We start from the raw sequence: 16,083 nt of genomic DNA, 5'->3' as shown, positions 1-16,083 counted from the left end.
ACATACAGTACATATACCCCATCCAACCTGACACACATACAGTACATATTCCCCATCCAACCTTACACACATACAGTACATATTCCCCATCCAACCTGACACACATACAGTACATATACCCCATCCAACCTGACACACATATAGTACATATTCCCCATCCAACCTTACAGTACATATTCCCCATCCAACCTGACACACATACAGTACATATTCCCCATCCAACCTGACACACATACAGTACATATTCCCCATCCAACCTGACACACATACAGTACATATTCCCCATCCAACCTGACACACATACAGTACATATTCCCCATCCAACCTGACACACATACAGTACATATTCCCCATCCAACCTGACACACATACAGTACATATACCCCATCCAACCTTACACACATACAGTTCATTTACCCCATCCAACCTGACACACAAAACAGTACATATTCCCCATCCAACCTGACACACATACAGTACATATTCCCCATCCAACCTGACATACATACAGTACATATACCCCATCCAACCTGACACACATACAGTACATATTCCCCATCCAACCTTACACACATACAGTACATATTCCCCATCCAACCTGACACACATACAGTACATATACCCCATCCAACCTGACACACATATAGTACATATTCCCCATCCAACCTTACAGTACATATTCCCCATCCAACCTGACACACATACAGTACATATTCCCCATCCAACCTGACACACATACAGTACATATTCCCCATCCAACCTGACACACATACAGTACATATTCCCCATCCAACCTGACACACATACAGTACATATTCCCCATCCAACCTGACACACATACAGTACATATTCCCCATCCAACCTGACACACGTACAGTACATATTCCCCATTCAACCTGACACACATACAGTACATATTCCCCATCCAACCTGACACACATACAGTACATATTCCCCATCCAACCTGACACACATACAGTACATATTCCCCATCCAACCTGACACACATACAGTACATATTCCCCATCCAACCTGACACACATACAGTACATATACCCCATCCAACCTGACACACATACAGTATATATTCCCCATCCAACCTGACACACATACTGTACATATTCCCCATCCAACCTGACACACATACAGTACATATTCCCCATCCAACCTGACACACATACAGCACATATTCCCCATCCAACCTGACACACATACAGTACATATTCCCCATCCAACCTGACACACATACAGTACATATTCCCCATCCAACCTGACACACATACAGTACATATTCCCCATCCAACCTGACACACATACAGTACATATTCCCCATCCAACCTGACACACATACAGTACATATTCCCCATCCAACCTGACACACACAGTACATATTCCCCATCCAACCTGACACACATACAGTACATATTCCCCATCCAACCTGACACACATACTGTACATATTCCCCATCCAACCTGACACACATACAGTACATATTCCCCATCCAACCTGACACACATACAGTACATATTCCCCATCCAACCTGACACACATACAGTACATATTCCCCATCCAACCTGACACACATACTGTACATGTTCCCCATCCAACCTTACACACATACAGTACATATTCCCCATCCAACCTTACAGTACATATTCCCCATCCAACCTTACATTACACATTCCCCATCCAACCTTACACACATACAGTACATATTCCCCATCCAACCTTACACACATACAGTACATATTCCCCATCCAACCTGACACACATACAGTACATATTCCCCATCCAACCTGACACACATACAGTACATATTCCCCATCCAACCTGACACACATACAGTACATATTCCCCATCCAACCTGACACACATACAGTACATATACCCCATCCAACCTGACACACATATAGTACATATTCCCCATCCAACCTTACAGTACATATTCCCCATCCAACCTGACACACATACAGTACATATTCCCCATCCAACCTGACACACATACAGTACATATTCCCCATCCAACCTGACACACATACAGTACATATTCCCCATCCAACCTGACACACATACAGTACATATTCCCCATCCAACCTGTCACACGTACAGTACATATTCCCCATCCAACCTGACACACATACAGTACATATTCCCCATCCAACCTGACACACCTACAGTACATATTCCCCATCCAACCTGACACACATACAGTACATATTCCCCATCCAACCTGACACACATACAGTACATATTTCCCATCCAACCTGACACACATACAGTACATATTCCCCATCCAACCTGACACACATACAGTACATATTCCCCATCCAACCTGACACACATACAGTACATATTCCCCATCCAACCTGACACACATACTGTACATGTTCCCCATCCAACCTTACACACATACAGTACATATTCCCCATCCAACCTTTCAGTACATATTCCCCATCCAACCTTACATTACACATTCCCCATCCAACCTTACACACATACAGTACATATTCCCCATCCAACCTTACACACATACAGTACATATTCCCCATCCAACCTGACACACATACAGTACATATTCCCCATCCAACCTGACACACATACAGTACATATTCCCCATCCAACCTGACACACATACAGTACATATTCCCCATCCAACCTGACACACATACAGTACATATACCCCATCCAACCTGACACACATATAGTACATATTCCCCATCCAACCTTACAGTACATATTCCCCATCCAACCTGACACACATACAGTACATATTCCCCATCCAACCTGACACACATACAGTACATATTCCCCATCCAACCTGACACACATACAGTACATATTCCCCATCCAACCTGACACACATACAGTACATATTCCCCATCCAACCTGTCACACGTACAGTACATATTCCCCATCCAACCTGACACACATACAGTACATATTCCCCATCCAACCTGACACACCTACAGTACATATTCCCCATCCAACCTGACACACATACAGTACATATTCCCCATCCAACCTGACACACATACAGTACATATTCCCCATCCAACCTGACACACATACAGTACATATTCCCCATCCAACCTGACACACATACAGTACATATTCCCCATCCAACCTGACACACATACAGTACATATTCCCCATCCAACCTGACACACATACAGTACATATTCCCCATCCAACCTGACACACGTACAGTACATATTCCCCATCCAACCTGACACACGTACAGTACATATTCCCCATCCAACCTGACACACATACAGTACATATTCCCCATCCAACCTGACACACATACAGTACATATTCCCCATCCAACCTGACACACATACAGTACATATTCCCCATCCAACCTGACACACATACAGTACATATACCCCATCCAACCTGACACACATACAGTATATATTCCCCATCCAACCTGACACACATACTGTACATATTCCCCATCCAACCTGACACACATACAGTACATATTCCCCATCCAACCTGACACACATACAGCACATATTCCCCATCCAACCTGACACACATACAGTACATATTCCCCATCCAACCTGACACACATACAGTACATATTCCCCATCCAACCTGACACACATACAGTAAATATTCCCCATCCAACCTGACACACATACAGTACATATTCCCCATCCAACCTGACACACATACAGTACATATTCCCCATCCAACGTGACACACACAGTACATATTCCCCATCCAACCTGACACACATACAGTACATATTCCCCATCCAACCTGACACACATACTGTACATATTCCCCATCCAACCTGACACACATACAGTACATATTCCCCATCCAACGTGACACACACAGTACATATTCCCCATCCAACCTGACACACATACAGTACATATTCCCCATCCAACCTGACACACATACTGTACATATTCCCCATCCAACCTGACACACATACAGTACATAATCCCCATCCAACCTGACACACATACAGTACATATTCCCCATCCAACCTGACACACATACAGTACATATTCACCATCCAACCTGACACACATACAGTACATATTCCCCATCCAACCTGACACAAATACTCTACATATTCCCCATCCAACCTGACACACATACAGTACATATTCCCCATCCAACCTGACACACATACTGTACATGTTCCCCATCCAACCTTACACACATACAGTACATATTCCCCATCCAACCTTACAGTACATATTCCCCATCCAACCTTACAGTACATATTCCCTTCCAACCTGACACACATACAGTACATTTTCCCCATCCAACCTGACACACATACAGTACATATTCCCCATCCAACCTGACACACATACAGTACATATTCCCCATCCAACCTGACACACATACAGTACATATTCCCCATCCAACCTGACACACATACAGTACATATTCCCCATCCAACCTGACACACATACAGTACATATTCTCCATCCAACCTGACACACATACTGTACATGTTCCCCATCCAACCTTACACACATACAGTACATATTCCCCATCCAACCTTACAGTACATATTCCCCATCCAACCTTACAGTACACATTCCCCATCCAACCTTACACACATACAGTACATATTCCCCATCCAACCTTACACACATACAGTACATATTCCCCATCCAACCTGACACACATACAGTACATATTCCCCATCCAACCTGACACACATACAGTACATATTCCCCATCCAACCTGACAAACATACAGTACATATTCCTCATCCAACCTGACACACATACAGTACATATACCCCATCCAACCTGACACACATACAGTACATATTCCCCATCCAACCTTACAGTACATATTCCCCATCCAACCTGACACACACACAGTACATATTCCCCATCCAACCTGACACACATACAGTACATATTCCCCATCCAACCTGACACACATACAGTACATATTCCCCATCCAACCTGACACACATACAGTACATATTCCCCATCCAACCTGACACACATACAGTACATATTCCTCATCCAACCTGACACACATACAGTACATATTCCCCATCCAACCTGACACACATACAGTACATATTCCCCATCCAACCTGACATTTTCAGAGAGTAGAGGAGGGATGTGGCAGGGGCAGAGAAAAAGAGAATAGTGAGAGAGAGTGAGAGAGAGAAGGGGAGAGAGGGGGGGAGTTGAGGGGGGAGAGGGGGAGAGAGAGGTGAGAGAGGGAGCAGGTAAGAAACAGAGAAGCCTTCTAGGGAGCTCATGGCCTCCAGAGACCATTGTGGGAATCGCATGAGGAGGCTCGGCCTAGATCTTCCCTCTTTTCTCCCTCCCTCCTCTCTCATCCCCCTCTCCCTGTGGACCCTCTCTCCCCTTGCCTACAGCGGTCAGCCAACTCCACCGTGACCAAAGCAAACCAGTTGTGGTTGACTTGCATGTAGAGACTGTGTCTGATTCCTTTTCTATTTTTTTACTCCTGTCCGATTCTCCGGGCATATTTTTCCTGTAACAAGCAGACAAGTGCAAACACTGGTCACAAACACACACACACACACACACCACACACACACACACACACCTCACACACACCCACACACCACACACACACAAAGCTGATGTGTGGTGGCTCACCACTCCCACTGTTGTGGACATATATCCTCTCCTATGTACAGCTAAAGCCTGATCTACAGTCTAACTCACTGCCTTATAGCAATCAATAGTCCAATTCCTCCAGCAGTACAACACTGGTGGATTTCTTCTCTAGCTGGTGGTTAATTGAATGGTTAATGTCATTGATTGGCCAGAGTCTCCACTCACCTGGTGTCCCAGGTCTGAGAGGAAGAAAGAGAAGCAACACTGCTGAGGACCTCGAGGCCCGGAGGTGCTCACCCTACTGGTTAGAATGGGTATGGCAGGTAGGTTACATAGGCCTACATAGGTCACCTACTTATCAAGTGCCCAGGGCATAGGGGTTAGATGAAGGGTCGAGGGGATATACTTAGGGGAGTACTACACGTGAGTACTAGTCCTTCATAACGTATTCTAATGCATAGTTGTTAAAGTAATAGACACATCCAGTGGATGAATGGATGAATGGAGTAAAAGCTCTGTGTGCTCTGCTGGTCACTCAACAGACGAAAAGAGGGAGAGAGGGATGGAGAGAGGGATGGAGAGAGGGATGGAGAGAGGGATGGAGAGAGGGACGGAGAGAGGGACAGAGAGAGGGACGGAGAGAGGGACGGAGAGAGGGATGGAGAGAGGGATGGAGAGAGGGATGGAGAGAGGGATGGAGAGAGGGACGGAGAGAGGGACAGAGAGAGGGACGGAGAGAGGGGTGGAGAGAGGGATGGAGTGAGGGATGGCGAGAAGGACAGATAGAGGGATGGAGTGAGGGATGGAGAGAGGGATGGAGAGAGGGACAGAGAGAGGGACGGAGAGAGGGGTGGAGAGAGGGATGGAGTGAGGGATGGCGAGAAGGACAGATAGAGGGATGGAGTGAGGGATGGAGAGAGGGATGGAGAGAGGGACAGAGAGAGGGAGTAGGAGAAAAATAAAAATCTCCCCTGTGCATTTTTTAACATGTGTGCGTCAGTGACTCACTTTTTGACCCCCTCTGTATTCTCTGAATGTTCCACTCATTCTTTTCTGTGTAGAAGTGATGCTGAAAGAGTGTGTGACTGGTGCATTGGAGCTGGTCAGAAGTCAGCTTAATGAAGTGACTGTCTGTCACACTAGACGTTTGGGACTGGCAGTGTGTACGTACGCGTGTGTGTGTGTGTGTGTGTGTGTGTGTGTGTGTGTGTGTGTGTGTGTGTGTGTGTGTGTGTGTGTGTGTGTGTGTGTGTGTGTGTGTGTGTGTGTGTGTGTGTGTGTCTGTGTGTGTGTCTGTGTGTGTGTGTGTGTGTGAGACTGGCAGGCTCAGACAGTGTGTGATGTGCTCATAAATCACGTTGACAGCCTGTTACTGCGCTAGCTTTGGCCACTCAGCCGCGGCTAATGTAAACAGAACACACACACAATGAGTTAAAGAACCACTACCAAGTCTCTGGAGAGAGAGGGTGGGATAGAGGGAGGTGTGGGGGAAGATGGACAGACAGTACCAGGGAGAAGGAGAGATGGACCAAGGGAGGGAAAGTGTTGAACAGTACAAGAAAGCTTCTAACAGCTTTTAGGTGGGCATCAAGAGCTACAGATAAGGCCAGGAGGTTTTCCTGACCACATGACTAGACCAGGAAAAACTCTAGGTCCTGGTTCCATGGTCAGGAAAGTATCTAGCTGTATAGACTAAAGTATATTGTGCTTGGTCTACGAGAAGGTTGTTGAGTGTGTAGTTGTGACAGCGGTGGGTCAGAGTCTCCTGCTGGAGGACTTCTCTTCTCTTCGCTTCCCTCTCTGGAGGGAATTCCTGTTGTGATGACACAGTGACCCTCTGCCTCCCTATACACACACACACACACAACCTACCTCCCCAGACGCCCAGTCTGGCAGGAAGTGACCTCGTGGCCTTCCTGTGAGTTCCTCCTGTCTGTTCAAAGGCTCGTCGGCCGCTGCTGGCTCTCCGATAGAAAAACCTCGATTTAGTTATTTTTCCACCCCTTGTCTCCTCCTCTCTCTCTAACTCTCTCTCTCTCTCTCTCTCTCTCTCTCTCTCTCTCTCTCTCTCTCTCTCTCTCTCTCTCTCTCTCTCTCTCTCTCTCTCTCTCTCTCTCTCTCTCTCTCTCTCTCCCCTCTCTCTCTCTCTCCCCCCCTCTCTCTCTCTCTCTCTCTCTCTCTCTCTCTCTCTCTCTCTCTCCCCCTCTCTCTCTCTCTCTCTCTCTCTCTCTCTCTCTCTCTCTCTCTCTCTCTCTCTCTCTCTCTCTCTCTCTCTCTCTCTCTCTCTCTCTCTCTCTCTCTGTTCCTCTCTCTCGCTGTCTCTCCTCTCCTTCTGTTATCTGGGGAAGATAAGGGCCATCTCTCAGGGGGGACATCAAACAGTGTAACACAGGCTTGGGACGGCACCGACAGGGAAACCAGGAAAGGGGACATTTATCACCGCGACACGCACTGACGTTATCGCCACATGCCATGTAGTCTGTACCACTCACCCCTTCACCTCCTCCCTCCCTCCATCCCTTCCTTCCCTGCTTCCATCTCTCTCTTTCCTCAAAAGTCCCCATACAACAGATTCAAGTTTTGGGGTCTCACAGTTTTACTTTCCAACACTGCTAGTCTGTGTGGAGTCTTTCAGACTCCATTTTACAATGTACCTGAGATGCATTGATGGAAGTGGCTTCCTTAAACCTTAATACAAATGCTCTCCAATGGAGTGGGGTAGAAATACTGGGAAATACATTTTAGAGTTTTAACAACAACTAAGTAAGTACATTCTCTGTCTTTCTCTCCACAGCAGCAGATAGGTAACAAGCAGTTGGCCTTCCAGCAGCAGCTCATTCAGATGCAGCAGCTTCAGCAGCAGCACATCCTCAACCTGCAGAGACAAGGCCTGGTCTCCCTACAGCCCACTAACCCCATGCAGAGCCTGCAGCAAGGTACACACACCCAGCCTCACCTTTACCCTTACCTCTCAAATCCCATTACTTCCTTACCCACCAAATCCCCCCTCCTCCATACCTCCCTACTAGACATAGCCCAGAGGTCTGGTTGCCAGTTGGTGGGAGTGTTTTAGTGCTAATAATGACAGTACTAAATAGCTAGCACTGCCCTCAGCCCAGCTATCATCTCAAGCTGTGTACACTCACACACACACACACACACACACTCACACACACACACATACTCACACACTCACACACACACTCACACACACACTCACACACACACACACACACACACACACACACACACACACACACACACACACACACACACACACACACACACACACTCACTCACTCACTCACTCACACTCACATACGCACAGGAGCACAAACACACACACACACACACACACACACACACACACACACACACACACACACACACACACACACACACACACACACACACACACACACACACACACACACACACACACACACAGCCCCAGTACCTACAGCCACATGTGAAGGCTGTTAACTTAGTCAGCTCATAAAAGATAAAAGCTGGGCCTGATTGTTTGTGGAAGGCAGTCATTTGGATAATAAGTAAAATATGCCACCAAATTCAGAGCTCCAAGAGGAGAAAGGAGGGAGTATCTATGTGTGTCTGTGTTAATGCTTGAGATGAGCCAGACACACAGCCCTTCCTTCTTGTTCTGTCTCTCCCTAGTGTGTGTGTGTATGTGTGTGTGTTTATCTGGTCCCCTTGTTTTGTCACAGAGGTTTTCCAGATATGAATGTTGACTGCTGACCACCCCACTTCAGTGTGTGTATATGTGTGTGTGTATGTGTGTGTATGCGTGTTTATGTGTGTGTGTGTATGTGTGTGTGTGTGTGTGTGTGTGTGTGTGTGTGTGTGTGTGTGTGTGTGTGTGTGTGTGTGTGTGTGTATGCTCGGCTCTTCATAACCAACCCCAGCTTTAAGAGTGTACACACGCATACACACACACACACACACACACACACACACACACACACACACACACACACACACACACACACACACACACACACACACACATACACACAGAGCTTTGGCGTTCCAAAGTGGCCGCAACATTACTAAATCCCCGACTGGCAAGAACACACACAGATCAGGATAGAGTTTCCTCCCCCATCCTCCCTCCCTTTCTCCCCCTCCCTCGCCTCTCTCTCTCTCTCTATCGCAGTACACTAGCGACCCCCACCCCTCAGTTCTGCAGGCCTAGACTTTTTACTCCAGACTTCACCTCTAAAAGTACTGCACACTGAGTGAGTGTGAAAGACAGACTGTAGATGTTTTAAGAGTAGAAGAGTGGAATTTATCAGACAGCTTTAAACCCTGGGCTTTGGCATCTCCCCCTCTTTCTCTTTCTCTCTCTATCTCTTAGTCTGTCTTTCTCTCTTTCTCTCCTCTTCCTCTCTTTCTCTCTCTCTCGCTCTCCTCTTCTTCTGTCTTACTCGCTCACTCCCTCTCGTCAGAGTGGAATTTCCCTGCAGTGTGAAAGAGCCTGTCCATTGTGACGGCTCAGCCAGGCGTGAGGAAGAGCATTCCTCTGGTCAGCCATGCCATACACACACACACACACACACACACACACACACACACACACACACACACACACACACACACACACACACACACACACACACACACACACACACACACACACATATATACACACACACACACACACACACACACACACACACACACACACACACACACACACACACACACACACACACACACACACACATATGCGGTATCCAATAAAGATAGCTGTCAGTTTAAATCTATTCACACATACATGCATACACTCTCTCTCTCTCAAACGCACACAGATATACACAGTTTCATTCCTCTAGAGTGAGGATTTTGTTTTGGCTGGCTGAGAGGAGAATGTAGAAGGAGCAGACATAATATTTGGATTTCTGTGTGTGCGCGTGTGTGTCTTTCAGGGAGAGCTTGGGTCAGATGCGGAGGGGGTCAGAGGGTCAGGTGTGTGTGATGGGGGATTGCTGGGTGGACCTTTCTCTCCTCTCACAGTGAAATATGAGGAGAAATAGCTACAACATACACACACACACACACACACACACACACACACACACACACACATACACATACACACACATACACAGCGCAGCAACAGAAGAAGCGTTGCTAGCATTGGACATCAGTAATTACTAACAGGGAAGGCTGGGGAATAGGGGAGATGTAGAAAGATAACAAAAACCTACAGAAATTAGCCTTTAGCTTCCTCCAGTTCATACCCCATCATTTTCCTCATACTTAACCACTGTGTGAGTGCATGTGTGAGTCTCTCTGTGTGTGAGTGCATGTGTGAGTCTCTCTGTGTGTGAGTGCACGTGTGAGTCTCTCTGTGTGTGAGTGCATGTGTGAGTCTCTCTGTGTGTGAGTGCACGTGTGAGTCTCTCTGTGTGTGAGTGCATGTGTGAGTCTCTCTGTGTGTGAGTGCACATGTGAGTCTCTCTGTGTGTGAGTGCATGTGTGAGTCTCTCTGTGTGTGAGTGCATGTGTGAGTCTCTCTGTGTGTGAGTGCATGTGTGAGTCTCTCTGTGTGTGAGTGCACGTGTGAGTCTCTCTGTGTGTGAGTGCATGTGTGAGTCTCTCTGTGTGTGAGTGCACGTGTGAGTCTCTCTGTGTGTGAGTGCATGTGTGAGTCTCTCTGTGTGTGAGTGCATGTGTGAGTCTCTCTGTGTGTGAGTGCATGTGTGAGTCTCTCTGTGTGTGAGTGCACGTGTGAGTCTCTCTGTGTGTGAGTGCATGTGTGAGTCTCTCTGTGTGTGAGTGCACGTGTGAGTCTCTCTGTGTGTGAGTGCACGTGTGAGTCTCTCTGTGTGTGAGTGCACGTGTGAGTCTCTCTGTGTGTGAGTGTGTGTAAGTCTCTGTGTGTGAGTGTGTGTGTGAGTCTCTGTGTGTGAGTGTGTGTGTGAGTCTCTGTGTGTGAGTGTGTGTGAGTCTCTCTGTGTGTGAGTGCGTGTGTGAGTCTCTCTGTGTGTGAGTGTGTGTGTGAGTCTCTGTGTGTGAGTGCGTGTGTGAGTCTCTCTGTGTGTGAGTGTGTGTGTGAGTCTCTCTGTGTGTGAGTCTCTCTGTGTGTGAGTGCGTGTGTGAGTCTCTGTGTGTGATTGTGTGTGTGAGTGTGTGTGTGAGTCTCTGTGTGTGAGTGTGTGTGTGAGTTTCTCTGTATGTGAGTGCGTGTGTGAGTCTCTGTATGTGTGTGTGAGTCTCTGTGTGTGACTGCATGTGTGAGTCTCTCTGTGTGTGAGTGCATGCATGTAGATACATGTGTAACAGTATTGGGGGTTATGGTGTGGTTTTGTGAGTAATAACTAATATCTAATAACTCTAAATCTACACTCTCCTCTCCTCTCATCCCTCACTCTCCTCTCCTCCCCTCTCATCCCTCACTCTCCTCTCCTCTCATCCCTCACTCTCCTCTCATCCCTCACTCTCCTCTCATCCCTCACTCTCTTCTCCTCTCATCCCTCACTCTCCTCTCCTCTCATCCCTCACTCTCCTCTCTCACTCTCCTCCCCTCTCTCATCCCTCACTCTCCTCCCCTCTCCTCATTCCCCCCCCCCGCAGCCATGTGTCCTGGGGACCTGCAGCAGCTGTGGAAGGAGGTGTCGGGGGTGCAGTCTGCAGAGGAGGCCCTGAAGCAGCAGCAGCAGCAGACTGGAGAGGGTCTGGACCTCAGCACCAACTCTACCTCATCCTCCTTCCCCAAAGCAAACACACACAGCACCCTGCACAGCCTGCACAACGGACAGAGCAACCACACCCCAAAGAGAGACAGATATAGAGACAGGTACAGTTGGGTGCTTTACAAACGTTTCATATGAATGCACCATCGGGGACATATTTCAGAAATGTATTTTATTATCTGGGTAATTGTTAGATGACTGTGTCCCCCGGCGAGAGCTTGTTACGCGGTGGACTGCCAGAGCACTGGCATTTTGAAAAGCTGACACACACACACACATGCTCACACACACACACACATGCTCACACACACACACATATGCTCACACACACATCTGATAGAGCTAGAGAGAGTGTGATGTACAGTAGTGGCAAAAAGTTTTGAGAATGACACAAATATTAATTTCCACAAAGTTTGCTGCTTCAGTGTCTTTAAATATTTTTGTCAGATGTTACTATGGAATTCTGAAGTATAATTACAAGCATTTCATAAGTGTCAAAGGCTTTTATTGACAATTACATGAAGTTGATGCAAAGAGTCAATATTTGCAGTGTTGACCCATCTTTTTCAAGACCTCTGCAATCTGCCCTGGCATGCTGTCAATTAACTTCTGGGCCACATCCTGACTGATGGCAGCCCATTCTTGCATAATCAATGCTTGGAGTTTGTCAGAACTTGTGGGTTTTTGTTTGTCCACCCGCCTCTTGAGGATTGACCACAAGTTCTCAATGGGATTAAGGTCTGGGGAGTTTCCTGGCCATGGACCCAAATTATCGATGTTTTGTTCCCTGAGCCACTTAGTTATCACTTTTGCCTTATGGCAAGGTGCTCCATCATGCTGGAAAAGGCTTTGTTCATCACCAAACTGTTCCTGGATGGTTGGGAGAAGTTGCTCTCGGAGGATGTGTTGGTACCATTCTTTATTCATGGCTGTGTTTTAAGGCAAAATTGTGAGTGAGCCCACTCCCTTGGCTGAGAAGCAACCCCACACATGAATGGTCTCAGGATGCTTTACTGTTGGCATGACACAGGACTGATGGTAGCGTTCACCTTGTCTTCTCAGGACAAGCTTTTTTCCGGATGCCCCAAACAATCGGAAAGGGGATTCATCAGAGAAAATGACTTTACCCCAGTCCTCAGCAGTCCAATCCCTGTACCTTTTGCAGAATATCAGTCTGTCCCTGATGTTTTTCCTGGAGAGAAGTGGCTTCTTTGCTGCCCTTCTTGACACCAGGCCATCCTCCAAAAGTATTTGCCTCACTGTGCGGGCAGATGCACTCACACCTGCCTGCTGCCATTCCTGAGCAAGCTCTGTACTGGTGGTGCCCCGATCCCGCAGCTGAATCAACTTTAGGAGACGGTCCTGGCGCTCGCTGGACTTTCTTGGGCGCCCTGAAGCCTTCTTCACAACAATTGAACCGCTCTCCTTGAAGTTCTTGATGATCTGATAAATGGTTGATTTAGGTGCAATCTTACTGGCAGCAATATCCTTGCCTGTGAAGCCCTTTTTGTGCAAAGCAATGATGACGGCACGTGTTTCCTTGCAGGTAACCATGATTGACAGAGGAAGAACAATGATTCCAAGCACCATCCTCCTTTTGAAGCTTCCAGTCTGTTATTCGAATTCAATCAGCATGACAGAGTGATCTCCAGCCTTGTCCTCGTCAACACTCACACCTGCGTTTAGGAGAGAATCACTGACATGATGTCAGCTGGTCCTCTTGTGGCAGGGCTGAAATGCAGTGTACATTTTGGCGGAGATTCAGTTCATTTGCATGGCAAAGAGGGACTTTGCAATTAATTGCAATTCATCTGATCACTCTTCATAACATTCTGGAGTATATGCAAATTGCCATCCTACAAACTGAGGCAGCAGACTTTGTGAAAATTAATATTTGTGTCATTCTCAAAACTTTTGGCCACAAGTGTACACAGATAGTGATACAGTGTGACTGATGTGTGCTCCATGTGCCCTGTAGAAGAACTGTGCTGGAACTAATTCACACATAGTTACTATGTCTTTAGACTTCCATGATGTGTGTATCTGTGTGTAAGGTATGTGTGTGTGTGTTTGTATAGTGTGTATAGTGTGTATAGTGTGTGTGTATTGTGTGTGTGTAGGATGTGTGTATTTGTGTAAAGTACTGTGCAATAAGCTGGTGTGTGTAATATTCTAGTGTAAACGGCCCTCAGTTCATTTAATTTGTGGTTTTCGCATGTGTTGTCTGGAGTGGAGGACAAACTACTACTCTACTGCCGTCCAGGGGCCAGTTTGGCATGAGTGTATCTGGGTGAACATTATGAGGGGGAAGAGGAGGAGGAGGAGGAAGAAAGGGGGGAGGAGGAGGAGGAGGAAGAGGAGGAGGAAGAGGGGGAGGAGGGGGAAAAGGGGGAGGAAGAGGGGGAGGAGGAGGAAGAAGGGGAGGAAGAGGAGGAGGAGGAAGAGTTGAGGAGGAGTGAATGAGGAAGGGGTGACCTGAGAAATGGTTTGTTCGAATGTGAGCACAAAGTAGAAAAAGTGTTGTGTGTATGTAGTGTTATTATTTGTGTGTGTTGTTGGATATGTGTGTGTTCAGGGGAGATGTGTGTTGTTGGGTATGTGTGTGTTGTTGGGTATGTGTGTGTTCAGGGGAGATGTGTGTTGTTGGGTATGTGTGTGTTGTTGGGTATGTGTGTGTTCAGGGGAGATGTGTGTTGTTGGGTATGTGTGTGTTGTTGGGTATGTGTGTGTTCAGGGGAGATGTGTGTTGTTGGGTATGTGTGTGTTGTTGGGTATGTGTGTGTTCAGGGGAGATGTGTGTTGTTGGGTATGTGTGTGTTGTTGGGTATGTGTGTGTTCAGGGGAGATGTGTGTTTCAGATTGTGTGTGTTGGGTATGTTGGGGGTGCATCGGTATTCACCCGTGGGTTGTGTTCATTTCATCTTTAAGAGCAAGACTCTTTGAATGGATCTCCTCCTTCAGCAAGGCAGACCTCGGAGATGAACACCTCATGCCTTACACCAAAGGCGGCCCACTATCCAGCAGCCAGTGAGTAACACACACACACACACACACACACACACTCAGAAACACACACAGACCTAACATGCCGAGAATGAGGACATGCTCCCTCTGTGTGGAGGAAGTATAAGAGAGCTAGCTCCTGTGCTATTTGACTGGCCCATGCTAACACTACCCTAGCATTGCTAATAGGGAGGCAGAGGAGACTGAAGGGAGGAGAAAGAGGGGGCTAGCATGCTACAGATAATGCATGGCTGATGTGGACTGGTGTGTGGTTGCCAGTAGTTTGTCGTTTCTGCAGTCTGAGCAGCTTCTGAACTGAGCGGAGTCAACCACAGCCAACACAAACACGCACGCACGCATGCACACACACGCACGCACACGCACACACACACACACACACACACACACACACACACACACACACACACACACACACACACACGCACACGCACACGCACACGCACACACAGCACAACCACTGCCAGCACATCTGACCAATGAGAGGGGAAAAGAGAGGAAGGAGAGGAGGGGATGAGTATGTGCTTGTCTTTGGGATGGTCCCATCTGTGAGAGGGATGGTTTGTGTTATACAACCCTGTGATGTGGATCTGGGAGAAGCCTCAACCTTCTCCACACACACAGACACACACAAACACAAACACATGTGAACATTGCTGTTCCAGCCTGTATGTCTCTGCATGCTGGTAGATTTGATGTAAATAAAGTGTGAACTCTCAGTGGGAGTGTGTCAGACATGAGGCCAGGCTGGGCCAAACCTC

The 16,083-nt window shown here is 47.3% G+C and overlaps 1 protein-coding gene across 15 annotated transcripts in view; it reads left to right on the top strand.

Annotated features, from left to right (window-relative positions):
• LOC106565700 (forkhead box protein P4) overlaps nucleotides 1-16,083 on the top strand; it is a 221,404-nt gene that overhangs the window by 167,854 nt on the left and 37,467 nt on the right. For 6 of the 15 annotated variants that reach the window (XM_045691701.1, XM_045691699.1, XM_045691697.1 and 3 more), the window contains 4 exons: nucleotides 5,798-5,908; nucleotides 8,380-8,521; nucleotides 12,183-12,405; nucleotides 15,230-15,328. In XM_045691701.1, coding sequence (XP_045547657.1) covers nucleotides 5,798-5,908; nucleotides 8,380-8,521; nucleotides 12,183-12,405; nucleotides 15,230-15,328 — 575 coding nt within the window. The remainder of the gene's footprint in view (nucleotides 1-5,797; nucleotides 5,909-8,379; nucleotides 8,522-12,182; nucleotides 12,406-15,229; nucleotides 15,329-16,083) is intronic. The other 9 variants (XM_045691706.1, XM_045691704.1, XM_045691708.1 and 6 more) reach the window with 4 other exon arrangements.

The sequence above is a fragment of the Salmo salar genome, chromosome ssa12 (assembly GCF_905237065.1).
Source record: "Salmo salar chromosome ssa12, Ssal_v3.1, whole genome shotgun sequence".
In the NCBI taxonomy this organism is placed as follows: Eukaryota; Metazoa; Chordata; class Actinopteri; order Salmoniformes; family Salmonidae; genus Salmo; species Salmo salar.
Note: the sequence above shows the minus strand (reverse complement) of the source record. Positions and strands in the feature narration are given on the sequence as shown.